The sequence below is a fragment of the Dioscorea cayenensis genome, chromosome 18 (assembly GCF_009730915.1).
Source record: "Dioscorea cayenensis subsp. rotundata cultivar TDr96_F1 chromosome 18, TDr96_F1_v2_PseudoChromosome.rev07_lg8_w22 25.fasta, whole genome shotgun sequence".
Lineage (NCBI taxonomy): Eukaryota > Viridiplantae > Streptophyta > Magnoliopsida > Dioscoreales > Dioscoreaceae > Dioscorea > Dioscorea cayenensis.
The window spans coordinates 21,792,530-21,804,730 of record NC_052488.1 but is presented as its reverse complement, the minus strand read 5'-3'; the positions used below and the strand labels follow the sequence as shown (position 1 = coordinate 21,804,730).

Sequence of the window (12,201 nt, the reverse complement as noted above, 5' to 3'; positions counted from 1 at the left end):
TTGGCTAAGCAAAGTCGTCTACCTTTCAATACCAATATTATTTCTTCTATAAAACCTTTTGAGCTTATTCATTGTGACATTTGGGGTCGTTATCGCCACCCTTCTTTTTCTGGTGCTTATTACTTTCTTACCATTGTTGATGATTATACACGTTTTACATGGATTTTCTTGATGCGGAACAAAGATGAAGCACAATCTCTTTTAAAACGCTTTTTCAGTTATGTTCTCACTCAATTTGATTCTCGCATCAAAAAATTTCGAAGTGACAATGGTGGAGAATTTCTCTCACTTCGTTCTTTTTTTAACGATCACAGTGTCATCTTTCAACATTCTTGTGTTTACACATCTCAACAAAATGGGGTTGTGGAACGCAAACATCGTCATCAACCACAGGATATTGTGTCTTTCTTGGCCCTTCATTGATTTCATGGAAATCAAAACGTCAGAAAACTGTCTCACTTTCTTCAGCTGAAGCAGAATACCGTGCAATGGCAGGAGCTTGCTGTGAGTTATCTTGGGTTCGGTATTTGCTCAGAGATTTGGGAATCCTACAACAAGAACCTGCTGAATTGTATTGTGACAATAGAGCAGCATTACATATTGCAGCGAATCCAGTATTTCATGAACGTACAAGGCACATTGAAATGGATTGTCATTATATAAGAGATAAAATTCAAGATGGCTCCATAACAACAAAGTTTGTAAGATCTGCACATCAATTGGCAGATGTTCTAACCAAACCTCTGGGAAAAGAGATCTTTATTCCTATGGTTACGTAAGTTGGGAGTACAAGATATCCACCGTCCAACTTGAGGGGGTTGTGTGGGGGTGTTAGGAAATTAATCTTCCGTATCTTCCATATTAAGAATAGAAGATTTGTATATACTATTGTAATCACTAATTTATAGTTAACAGCCTGATTTGTTGCTAATCAGTTACTGATTTGTAGGGATGCATAGATCTTTCTCTGTATATATATGTTCATCTTTATCAATGATAAAACATAATTCATTCTTCACTTTTACAGTGATCACGAGCCAAAACGAGCCAAGCTTTTGGCTGATCAAGCTTGACCCGTTTATTAATCGAGCTTGAAAATGATGTTCAAACTTAGCAAGTTTACAATATGAGATGAACACGAACGAGCCCTTATCGAGCCAAACACCGAGCTACTCACGAACCATCTATCGATAATTTATAATATTATGAAAATGATGTTCATAATATCAATCCTCTCTTTGGCTTTAATTTATAATATTACATCAAAGAGAGGATTGATATAATTCAACCGTGAAAAGGATAAATTCTAAGGTTTTATGTAATAAAATTACAAGTGGCCCTACATTGTTTTTTTAAAATTTATTTTCTTGGATGTTAGAAGAAAATCATATGAAATTTATATTTTAACTTTAATATGTTATGAATTAATTATACATGACCATAATTTTTTGGTCTATCGATACCTGATTTTCTGCGTCATAGACTATTCATGTGAAATCTACTATCTAGGAGGTGAATTTAACCTCTGCGTGTATGCTTTGGCACTTGTCTTCTCCATGTATCATAAATTAAAAAAAAAAAAAAAACGTAGATATATATATATATATATCACACACACCATAGACCTTTCAATTGGTTGGAATGTATAGATATTTTATGTTGATTATTGACACATCATCCATTGTAAGCCTGGCATTCTATGAAGTAGTACAGGCAATGCATGTGCATGTCAAAATTTTCCAAAAAAAATATATAATGTATATATCTAGATATACAAAAGTACAAATATTACCTTCCATTTAATAAGTTATTAGAACATCTTCTAATTCTAACTGTACACATTTAGGACAAATGGAAAATCATTTATTATTATTTTGAAAATACAGACCACATGACAATTTTGTAAGAAGCGACTGATTATGAGTTGGTTAGACCATTTGAGTACCAAATGAAACAAAATTAATAAAATTTGAAGAGAAAAAATATCTTCAATCATCAATAAAATATTTAAAATATTATTTTAAATTTTGTAAGATGAGGAAATTTTTTTTTAACATCAACAATAAATCATATTAAATATTCCACAATTTATGCACAATGGATTACTTCTTCTACTAAATAATTGATGGATTATATTTATACATAGCTCTTAATTCATTACGATATCAAAATAATATAATATAATTTTTCAAGATAGCTAATATATTTAAAAAATAAATAAAGCACAGCCATGAACTTTTGGTCGGAAATCATATAATAATTCTAAGACGTATTTTTTAACAAAAAACTATTCTACTACATCCAATCATCCATTAGGCATTAACTCAAGAGAACTAGAAATTTTTTTTTAAAAAAAAAATCCATCATATAAATTTCTCCTAGGAACTGTAATATCTCAGCCATACATATACACGACTCCATCAACAAATCTCTATAATAAGAGTATACTAAAATATAAACAAGCCACTGTTTTATTAAAAAAGAACACATTATAAAATAAATAACTATATATATTGACATGTATCACCCATTCACACAGCAATTTCCTTAGAGTCAAACTCTATAACAGATGAGTCAAGCTCCTTAAAACCTTTGTATTTCATTTTACATGTTAATTTTTTAAAAACCACATATTTTAAATTAGTTTGGAAAAACTTTAAAAAAAATGGTCGTTTTAAATCAATTTAAACTAAATATCTTAGGCTTTCTTATTTTTCTCTATGCGTATTTTTTACGCAAAGATTTAAATTTAAAATCACTTGTTTATGTGACCTAAAACCACTTGAATTAATTGAACCAACCCTTCAATATCGGTTTGTATTTACATGTTAATTCAACGCGAAGCAAACTCTTGACTATAAAGATACACACACAAGTGTTGCCATTTGCCCTCACAAATTAACACACCAACCATGAACTTCAAAAGCATCTCCATCATCTTCTTCATGGCCTTGCTACTTCTCCTCCCTTTCTCAGCTCATGCAGACTGTGACGATGGCAAAGGAGACCGTGATAAATCCAAAGCTCAACCTCTAAAGATCGCCGCCATCTTCTCCATCCTTGTCGCCGGTTCAATTGGCATTTGCCTCCCTATCCTAAGCAAATGGATCCCAGTAATCTCACCGGAGAAAGACTTCTTTTTTGTTATAAAAGCCTTCGCCGCCGGTGTCATTCTAGCCACCGGTTTCGTCCACATCTTGCCGGACGCCTTTGAAAACTTAACATCTTCTTCTTTGGACTGCCACCCTTGGCAAGACTTCCCCTTCGCCGGCTTCACTGCTATGATCGCTGCCATTGGAACTCTAATGGTGGACACCATGGCCACTAGTTACTTCACTACCAGGTTTAGTTCTAATGAGGCAGCTCTGGTTGTGGATGAGGCTAAGCAAGCTGAAGAAGGTGGCACGCTTGCTCACAATCATGCCGTGCATGGCCATGCACATGTCTCCTCAGAACTCATGCGCCATCGTGTCATCTCTCAGGTATATATCTCTGTGTGTGTGTGTGTGTGTGTGTGTGTATATATATATATAAGACTTAATTGTTTTATAGTTGTAAGATTAATTAGGGTTAGGGTTAATATATAGTGAGTACGTGTGATTTGATTGGTGTTTAGGTGTTGGAGATGGGCATTGTTGTGCACTCAGTGATCATTGGAATATCATTAGGAGCATCAGAGAGTCCTTCAGCCATTAGACCTCTTGTTGTTGCTTTGAGTTTTCATCAGTTCTTTGAAGGCATGGGTCTTGGTGGATGCATAGCTCAGGTACGTACATGTATAAGTTTAAATTATTGAAAAAATTAATAGTAGTTTTTTAAGCGTATATATGTTTTGTAAATATATGTATATTTATTGTAGGCAAAGTTCAAAGTGAGATCAATGGTGACAATGGTGTTGTTTTTCTCACTTACTACTCCAGTTGGAATAGCAATTGGGATTGGGATTTCTAAAGGTTATGATGAGGATAGTCCCAGAGCTTTGATTATTGAAGGACTTCTCAACTCAGCTGCTGCTGGGATTCTCATTTACATGTCTCTTGTGGACCTTCTTGCTGCTGATTTCATGAACCCAAGAGTGCAAAAGAAATTGAAACTTCAACTTCTGATTAATATCTCTTTGCTCATTGGAACTGGTTTGATGTCACTCTTAGCTAAATGGGCTTGATATTAAAATATTATTATATATGTAACTTATCTCATACTTGTATGTTTTCTGTTTCATTTTAGTTTGCCATTGAATTATTATTATTATTATTCATTCCTCGTATGGAATGTCTTTTAAATCAAATATACATGTGAATGTGCATGTGAAGTGGAAACATAACTAGAAATCATCTACACAATGAATTCACACTGTTGACTAGAGAGAAGACTTCAAAGTTTTCATGGATGAAGCTAGTATTCAGTGGTAATGAAATTATGTTATTATTTTATTTTAGTTTCTTAAAGAATAGCTGTCTAATTCAAAATGAGAAAAAGGACCATTGAAAGTGAACCATAAATATGTTGAACTTTCTAACGGTAGAATTCGAAATGAGTTGGTCCATTGAAAATGATGAGATAGAGGTTGAGTTGTCATTTTTGTTTAATGACTATTCACATCATAGTACGTTTATGAATTTGGTTGGAATGGAGACAAAAGACTCAAGACCCCAAAGTCACCGACCTTATCTCCGAAATTCGAATCATGTGGCTTCCCTTTTATATTGAAGAAAAAAAAAAATTAAATAAGTTTGAGAAGGTTACATTATTTTATCTGGATCTAAAAAAAAAAATATTTAGTGTGCGAAAGATATTTCATTATTAAGAGTTTAAAATATACCATGTGCAGTGGTTCTAAAAAACATTTACGATTATGGGAATGAATTTATAACCCAATCTCTATATATATCACACCCTCATATGTGACTTAACCATTTTGTTAATATATATATGGATATGATTTTGTAGTCCTCACTGTCCAAAGTTGAATATCTTGTGAATAATATATTAATTTTAATCTCATTTTACAGTTAATTAATGTTGAGGTCTCAAGCGTGCTCTTATGTAAACATTTTTATCAGCCTTTGACTTGCTAATAAAATAAAATTTTAGTTAAATTCAAACAAATGACACACTGTTGTTAACATTATGTCGACATGTTTGGAATTATATTTGTTGTATATCAACATCACTGGAAAAACATTGCTAATGGTTAATTTGTGTGGAAACATGGCGGAAATTATAATTTCCATTATGTTATATTTTTTATATTTTGAAAAAAATAATTTAGATGTAAGCAATGAAACTCACATTTTATATAATATCTATTTTTTAAGAAAAAAAAAAATTGTGACCATTTTTATGAATGGGATATTATTAGTAACATAATAGAGAATTTTGGTGGGTGCAAAGAAATATTTATTTTGTAGAATCTAAATAATTTAGTTTATTGTATAAAATTATCTATAAATAAAAACAAAAAAATGGGGAAAAATAATTTAATAAGACACATTCATATATATATATATATATATTACTAATGTAGATAAATTACAAATTTATTAAAAAAAGTTCAAAAAAAATAGGATATATATATATGTTACTAATTGTAGATTTATCACAAATTTATTAAAATAAAACTTTAAAAAAATAGGTTAGACTTGTCTTTATTGAAATAATGTGGATAAATCACAAATTTATTGAAATTATTCAATAAAATACATTCATATTTCATTGACAATTTAAATAAAATCTGATTATATATATATATATATATATATATAGAAAACACAAGGAAGTTTCCGTAGATGTCCTTGTTAGTTGTATGTATCTTTGTGAATGGTTGAGAATGAACTTACCTAATTTGCACGGAGTTATTTATGACATCAAATGAAGTCATTGTTTTAAAAAATAAACCAAATATAAATATTGAGAAAACAAAAATTTAAAATGCTTATTTATTAGAAGGCAAAGTGGATATATATAAAAAAGGTAATTGTGGTATCATTTTCTTTTAAGGATTGTGATGGTTATTATTGATCAATTAACGGGTAAATTTTTTACTAGATCACTTTAATCCCATGATTTATTTTTCACTTTTGATCACTGAGCTTGATTTGTATCAATTTGGTCACTCAAACTTTAATTTGATTTCACCGAAGAATAAATCGAGAAATTTCAACTCCTAATCGATTACATGGTTGTTTGAAAAATCCGAATTAGTCTTCCCTATGACATTATTAAGTCTATTGGAGTTATCATGTCGTTGAAAAAGAAACTACATCGTTTATTTGAGGGGCCGAAATCCTTTGATTTATTACCTATTGAAATCAAATTAAAATTGAGTGATCAAATTGATGCAAATTGAAGTTTGATGATCAAAGTGAAAATGAGTCAAAGTTTAGTGACCTACTAAAAAATTTACCCATCAATTAACTATAATTGATACTTTTGGAATACCATATCATTGATATCAATGGCTATAAATTAAATTTTATTTAAATGTTGATAAAGTCATATTTTATTTTCTTTTTAGTATAAAATGCATATATAAAAGATGAAGGGCATGAAGAATATATATATTTTTTACTGTCCTTATTATATTTATGTCATTTTATGATTAAATATTGTCTCACCTAATAATATGTACAGAATTATTTATGACATTAAAAAAGGTCATTGTTTCAAAAGTGGACCAAATATGAATGATGAGAAATATAAGGTAAAGTATTTTGGATGGTCTTAATAATATGTATACACATTGTCATACATAAGATATTGATTTTTATATTTAACATTGATTAATTAAATCTAGTTGATATTTTTGGAGTACTATATTAATGGCTACAAATTTATTTTCATTTAAATTTTGTTAAAGCCACTTTTATTTATTTTTTATTATATAATGCATATATAATGGATAAAAAGATGTGGAGGTTTCCCACACTGTTATTGTTATATCTTGTATAATTCTATAGTTGATGATGAACTTCCCTAAAAATATGTAAAAATCATCTTTACTTAAATTAAAAGCCCATAAATAAAAAAAACAGTCTTAAAATTTATAATCTTAGAAAATTTAAAAGTATAAAACAAGTCTCCCCTTGTTGCTCACCTCCGTCTATTATTTAATTTACATTATATTCTAATTTACTAGTTATAATTTTTTTTCCAAATTTACATTAATCTAGGTCCTATAAATAAATTTCTTATTCATTCTTATAGTTTTCAATAAAATTATTATTTTCAGCATATTAAACTATGTGAGCTCTCTTGCGCACTTTAGTAACTTTAATAAATTCCTATATATATATATAAGAGTTAAAATAAATAAATAAATAAATAAATAATTGATATATTCATGGCAAGAGATATAAATGGGCTGGACTCAATTTCAAGCCCAATAAGGCCTGGCCCATTTAAAGCGCCAATAAAAACCGCGAACGAGAAACCCTAATCCCGCCGCTGTTCGCAATCCGTCTCCATCCTCAGCTCTTCCGTTCTCCTCGCCCGCCAATCTTCAGGTACTCCCATCCATCTAGTGTTAGGGTTTTAGCTCTCGGATTCCCTTCTTCTTATCTTTCCTTTTGATCTTTCCTGATCTTTGTTCGTGATTTAAGAAGAAAGTGTTGAATATACTATGTTGGTTGAGTTTTTTTTTCAAGTTTCAAATGGTGTTTGTTGTGTTCTTTACTTGGTTTCATTATCTGATGATGAGAATTTCGAGTTGTTGTCTTTTGTAATGTTTGTTTGATCTGTAAATCCTGTGGTGATTGTGTTTGTACAAGTTTTTTTTTTTCATAGCAATGTGTGATGAATGTTTCCCTGAGCTTTGATCTTTATGTTTATCGATTTGTTTGGCCCATGAGTTGCGACTTAGGACGACGGTGGAATTTTTTGTGATTGTGGATTTATTTAAGCCTGAAAATTGAATCTTTTGATGAGTGTGAAGAATTGTGGTACAGTATCCTGGCGGTTAAGTTTTATCTTCATGTTACTTGTGGGTTAACACATCTTGAGAATGTTAGCACTTTGGTCTTTGTTAGTTTGGAAGCCTTTTCCATTGCAAAGTGTTTGTTTTGCAAAAATGTATTTTTTTTTTAGTTGAAGAAATGTTATTGTGAGAATTTATGGCTAAAGCTATTGCTTAGGAAGTTTACTTTGGTTGCTGTTTCGTATTTAACAATTTTTTTTTGAAACTGCACTGGATGTAAAATGTAGCTGTGAGTTGAATATGCAAAATGAAAGGGTATACGAAAATGGAAAAAATGGTAGTTGTAGATTGATTGTGTATTGATCTGTTGTTGTAAAGTGACAATAATGAACGGTTGGTATGAGAAGTTAATATCCTAGTAACAAGGTCAAGTTGAGTACTAGCTGTTATGGAAATGGCTAATGATTTCTTTTAATGGCGGACATGTTTGTATTAGTAAGAAGGCATCGATAGGTTGTGAGCATGTTTTAAAGAATTAAGACGTTTGGCATTTGTTTAGTTTGGTGATGCAATGGCTTGCGTAGCTTAGAAATCTTAGAGAATGAAGTTCTTTGCAATGGAAGCTTTGATTATGAGTCAACACATCAACTTCTATGCTACTGTCATTAAGGAATCAGTTTCTTTATAGCCAGCACATACATGGCAGAGGCTACCCATTGCCATACCTGGCCATTTTTATTTTTTGGTGTAACCAGTGCTATTGTAGCCTAAGGATTGACTCATTGCTAAATATTTCTTAAAGAGCATCTTCCTTGGTCTTTCTGTTATACAAGTGAAACGTAACTTGTGTAATATGTTTGGAATTTGCACTTAAACTTTATTAGCCAGTAAGAAACAATTACTGTTATTGAGTTGTGAATCTAATATTGAACTCTTGTTTCAGAAAGAACTGCCCTTGAGATTTTTTTTTGCTGATATATACTTTCCCTTTTTAGTTTTTCATTGGTGTATTGGCGTATATTTATTGAGTTTTTTTGTCCAATGTCGTGTTGTAGTTTTACACAGATCAAACAGGATGTTTACTGCAAGGAGGAAAATTCAGAAGGATAAGGGCCTTGAGCCATCTGAGTTTGAGGATTCTGTTGCTCAGGTCAACTATATTTGCCTGCTTGTGTCATAATGTTGTCATAAATTTGCTTTCAAATTTTTAATTTAATTTCTTAGATATTGTAGGCTCTGTTCGATTTGGAAAACAGTAACCAGGAGCTGAAGAGTGACTTGAAAGATCTTTTTATCAACTCAGCGGCGTGAGTGAATATATATATCTTTTCATAGCACATGGTTGTTTTCCTTTTCTGTTCGGATGTGTTATTAACAAATTCAAATGCAAATTTTGATTGGCTCCTTCTTTAGGCAATTTGATATTTCTGGGAATCGGAAAGCTGTTGTTATTCATGTCCCCTTTAGACTTAGGAAGGCTTATCGGAAGATTCATGTCAGACTTGTGAGGGAGTTGGAGAAAAAGTTCAGTGGAAAGGTGAGGTTTCTTGTCGTTTCTTTTATAAGAAGTATTTGCTTATGTTTATTTTGTACCAAGTTTTCATACACCTGTTGGATTTTTATTGGCCAAGTATGGCACTTAGCTGCATGCCACCTAACCTTTTTATTTCTTGGATTATTCAACTTATTTAGTGGTGTTTCTTTTCTCTTTCACCAACCATGATTTTGTTTTCATAATTCTATTTGTATAGGTCTCCACACACTTGCGGAGTACTGAATTCTCTGAAATCAGCTAAATGATCTGTTTATCAATTCTTTCTTCATTGTAATGCCATTAACAAATTCTAATATTCCTTGAAACATTGAGAATCATTTTTGTGAGAGAACAAGCTTCTGCAAGACACTGTTGTAACATGCAAAACACCATCCTTTTCTTTTTTGCCAATACCTTTTGGTATTTAAGGTTACACACTTACAAAATAACATCTTAATTTCTCTAACTCATGAAAGTGGTAATCAGGATCTATAGCTGCGTGCTTGCAGCTCTGTTATATTTACTGCTTCTCGAAGTAGGTGATAGTAAATGGGTTTCACATAATTTAGTATATTTGAAGGCTCATTTGTTTAGATTTTCCATGTTTATATAGGATGTGATCCTGATTGCCTCAAGGAGAATATTGAAGCCACCAAAGAAAGGTTCAGCTGCTGTGCGCCCACGCAACCGTACACTCACTGCTGTTCATGAGGCCATTCTGGAGGATGTCGTCTACCCTGCAGAAATTGTTGGGAAGCGCATCAGGTATCGATTGGATGGCTCCAAGATCATGAAGGTGAGTAGCCAATATGAAGTACTAACCATCTATCTGCTCTAAATCACTTTGCTGATTTCACAAATGTACCCCTCCCTTTGCCTTGTGATCTTCTTAATGGCCATGGCTTGAGCTTGAGCTTGAACTTGAGCTAGCTTATTAATTGGGTGTATACGGTTATGTTTAGGAGATAATCCTTTCTAGTTGTTGGTTAATTTGAAATTCAAATTGCCAGAGATTGGCATGGCCTTGGGTTCATTGTATTTATGATATCTAAATTTTCCTTGTTAACAGATCTTCCTCGACCCAAAGGAGCGAAACAACACTGAATATAAGCTGGAGACCTTTGCTGGTGTCTACAGAAAGCTCTCTGGGAAGGATGTGGTGTTTGAATACCCCATGACTGAGACTGCTTGATTTGAAGGCCGCTAGACTCATTCATCATCATATTTAAGCTTTAGGTCTATGCCTGAGTAATCTTTCCGGGAATGTGTTTTGTCAGTATTATTTTTTATTTTGTTGTCATGACTAAGTTGGACAAATTTTGACACCTTGTTTTGCATACTGCTGCTTCTCAAGTGCCTTCATAATTTCTGCAATTTCTTTATGTCATTGCCCTTTGCTCATTCTTAAATTCATTTCTAATTTTCTGCACCTTTCTTTTTTAGTTATCGTTGTAATATTCAGCAAGCGTGTGGTTGTTTTTGGTTTGTGACTGAATTGGACATAACTACAATCATACAAGATTTGCTCATGTTAAAAGCAATAGTACATAGAGATGTTATTCTACTAACGTTTATATGCAAATGATGTAATTTTCATGAGCATTACACTCTAGAGTAGTTTTTAGGAGATCATCAGCAATATGTCCAGAATTCATGAGATCAGATTATTCAGCTAATAATCTTGAGCTTCTAGTTTAAACAAATTTTAGTTATTATTATATCAATTAAATGAAATGCAAAATTATCATTTGGTGATAGACTTGGATCAAGTGAGTTGAGACAGGGAGAAGCGGACAAAGTCAATAGCATGGTATGACTATGAGTCCATTAATTTCATAACTAACACAAAAATAAAATGGGTTTGAGCTGTCATTAAGCATTCAATATAAATCCGTTAAATCATTAGTTGCCATAAAAAGACCTCATATGTTTAGTTGTAAGCCAAAATAACATCATTGATAAAAGAGAGCATTTGAACTTGCAAGCAAAAGCAACTCCCAGTGCATCATAAGCTTAATTTAATTTATATGAGAAATGGCTAAATGTGATTATTGATGGCCATTATGTTTGGAGAAAAGCTACTTTCCAAAGTGTTGATACTGATAGTGATGGAGCACCAAATTCATCAATTATTCTCTTTTCTATTACCCACCACCTATCAAACACTACCAAAGCTCTCTTTCTTCCACTAGCCCACTAAAAGGCATTTAGAAGCTCTCATTTGTCATTTCCCATTCCATCAATCACAACCCTCCATCCATCCTTATGCTATTGCTTGTATCTTCCCTTTACCTTATAAAAATAAATAAATCAGATTTGTTAAAATAAAATAAAAATAAAACCAATATCTAGGACATACATGCATTACCTTTACTTTCTTCAATTGTTTTCTTACAGTTTAATAACCACACACACACAAAAAAAAGCATACTGAATAACTGAAGGAACCACCCAGTTTCATAAAAAAAGATCCTTAATATCATTAGCACTTGATAAATGAGGTATTATGATATATCTCTTTTAGTAAAACTTTGAGTTCACTCCAAATGATTATTTTCTAATTTCATCACCTGACCTTCATTTAGTAAATAACAATTTTTTAATAAATAAAAAACAACTAACAAACAAATAAACAAATTACACAAAAATTTCACCCCAAAAAAACATAAGGAACTTGTACAGTTAACCCTTTATGGTGGCATTATGATGGCCCTCACTCAACACCAAACAACTGAGACCAACCATTACTAAC

At 31.8% G+C, this 12,201-nt stretch overlaps 2 protein-coding genes across 2 annotated transcripts; both read left to right on the top strand.

Moving 5' to 3' along the window:
• The first annotated feature begins 2,858 nt into the window (after positions 1-2,858).
• Positions 2,859-4,288, top strand: LOC120282306 (zinc transporter 8-like). Its single transcript, XM_039289087.1, has 3 exons — positions 2,859-3,482; positions 3,617-3,766; positions 3,860-4,288. Exons 1-3 carry the CDS (start codon positions 2,913-2,915, stop codon positions 4,163-4,165), a joined length of 1,026 nt encoding a protein of 341 aa, XP_039145021.1. The 5' UTR covers positions 2,859-2,912; the 3' UTR covers positions 4,166-4,288.
• A 3,160-nt stretch (positions 4,289-7,448) lies between these two features.
• LOC120282698 (40S ribosomal protein S7) lies at positions 7,449-10,850 on the top strand. Its single transcript, XM_039289551.1, has 6 exons — positions 7,449-7,505; positions 8,971-9,065; positions 9,149-9,222; positions 9,329-9,452; positions 10,063-10,245; positions 10,519-10,850. The coding sequence occupies exons 2-6, from the start codon at positions 8,991-8,993 to the stop codon at positions 10,639-10,641; spliced, it is 579 nt and encodes a 192-aa protein (XP_039145485.1). The 5' UTR covers positions 7,449-7,505; positions 8,971-8,990; the 3' UTR covers positions 10,642-10,850.
• Positions 10,851-12,201: the final 1,351 nt, after the last annotated feature.

What these genes read in the sequence shown, in the direction of transcription:
- LOC120282698 (XM_039289551.1), top strand. Translation starts at nt 8,991, where the DNA reads ATGTTTACTGCAAGGAGGAAAATTCAGAAGGATAAGGGCCTTGAGCCA. An exon ending in TTGAGGATTCTGTTGCTCAG is followed by an intron (nt 9,066 to 9,148) that starts GTCAACTATATT and finishes TAGATATTGTAG; the next exon opens with GCTCTGTTCGATTTGGAAAA. An exon ending in ATGGCTCCAAGATCATGAAG is followed by an intron (nt 10,246 to 10,518) that starts GTGAGTAGCCAA and finishes CCTTGTTAACAG; the next exon opens with ATCTTCCTCGACCCAAAGGA.
- LOC120282306 (XM_039289087.1), top strand. Translation starts at nt 2,913, where the DNA reads ATGAACTTCAAAAGCATCTCCATCATCTTCTTCATGGCCTTGCTACTT. An exon ending in GCCATCGTGTCATCTCTCAG is followed by an intron (nt 3,483 to 3,616) that starts GTATATATCTCT and finishes ATTGGTGTTTAG; the next exon opens with GTGTTGGAGATGGGCATTGT. An exon ending in TTGGTGGATGCATAGCTCAG is followed by an intron (nt 3,767 to 3,859) that starts GTACGTACATGT and finishes TATTTATTGTAG; the next exon opens with GCAAAGTTCAAAGTGAGATC.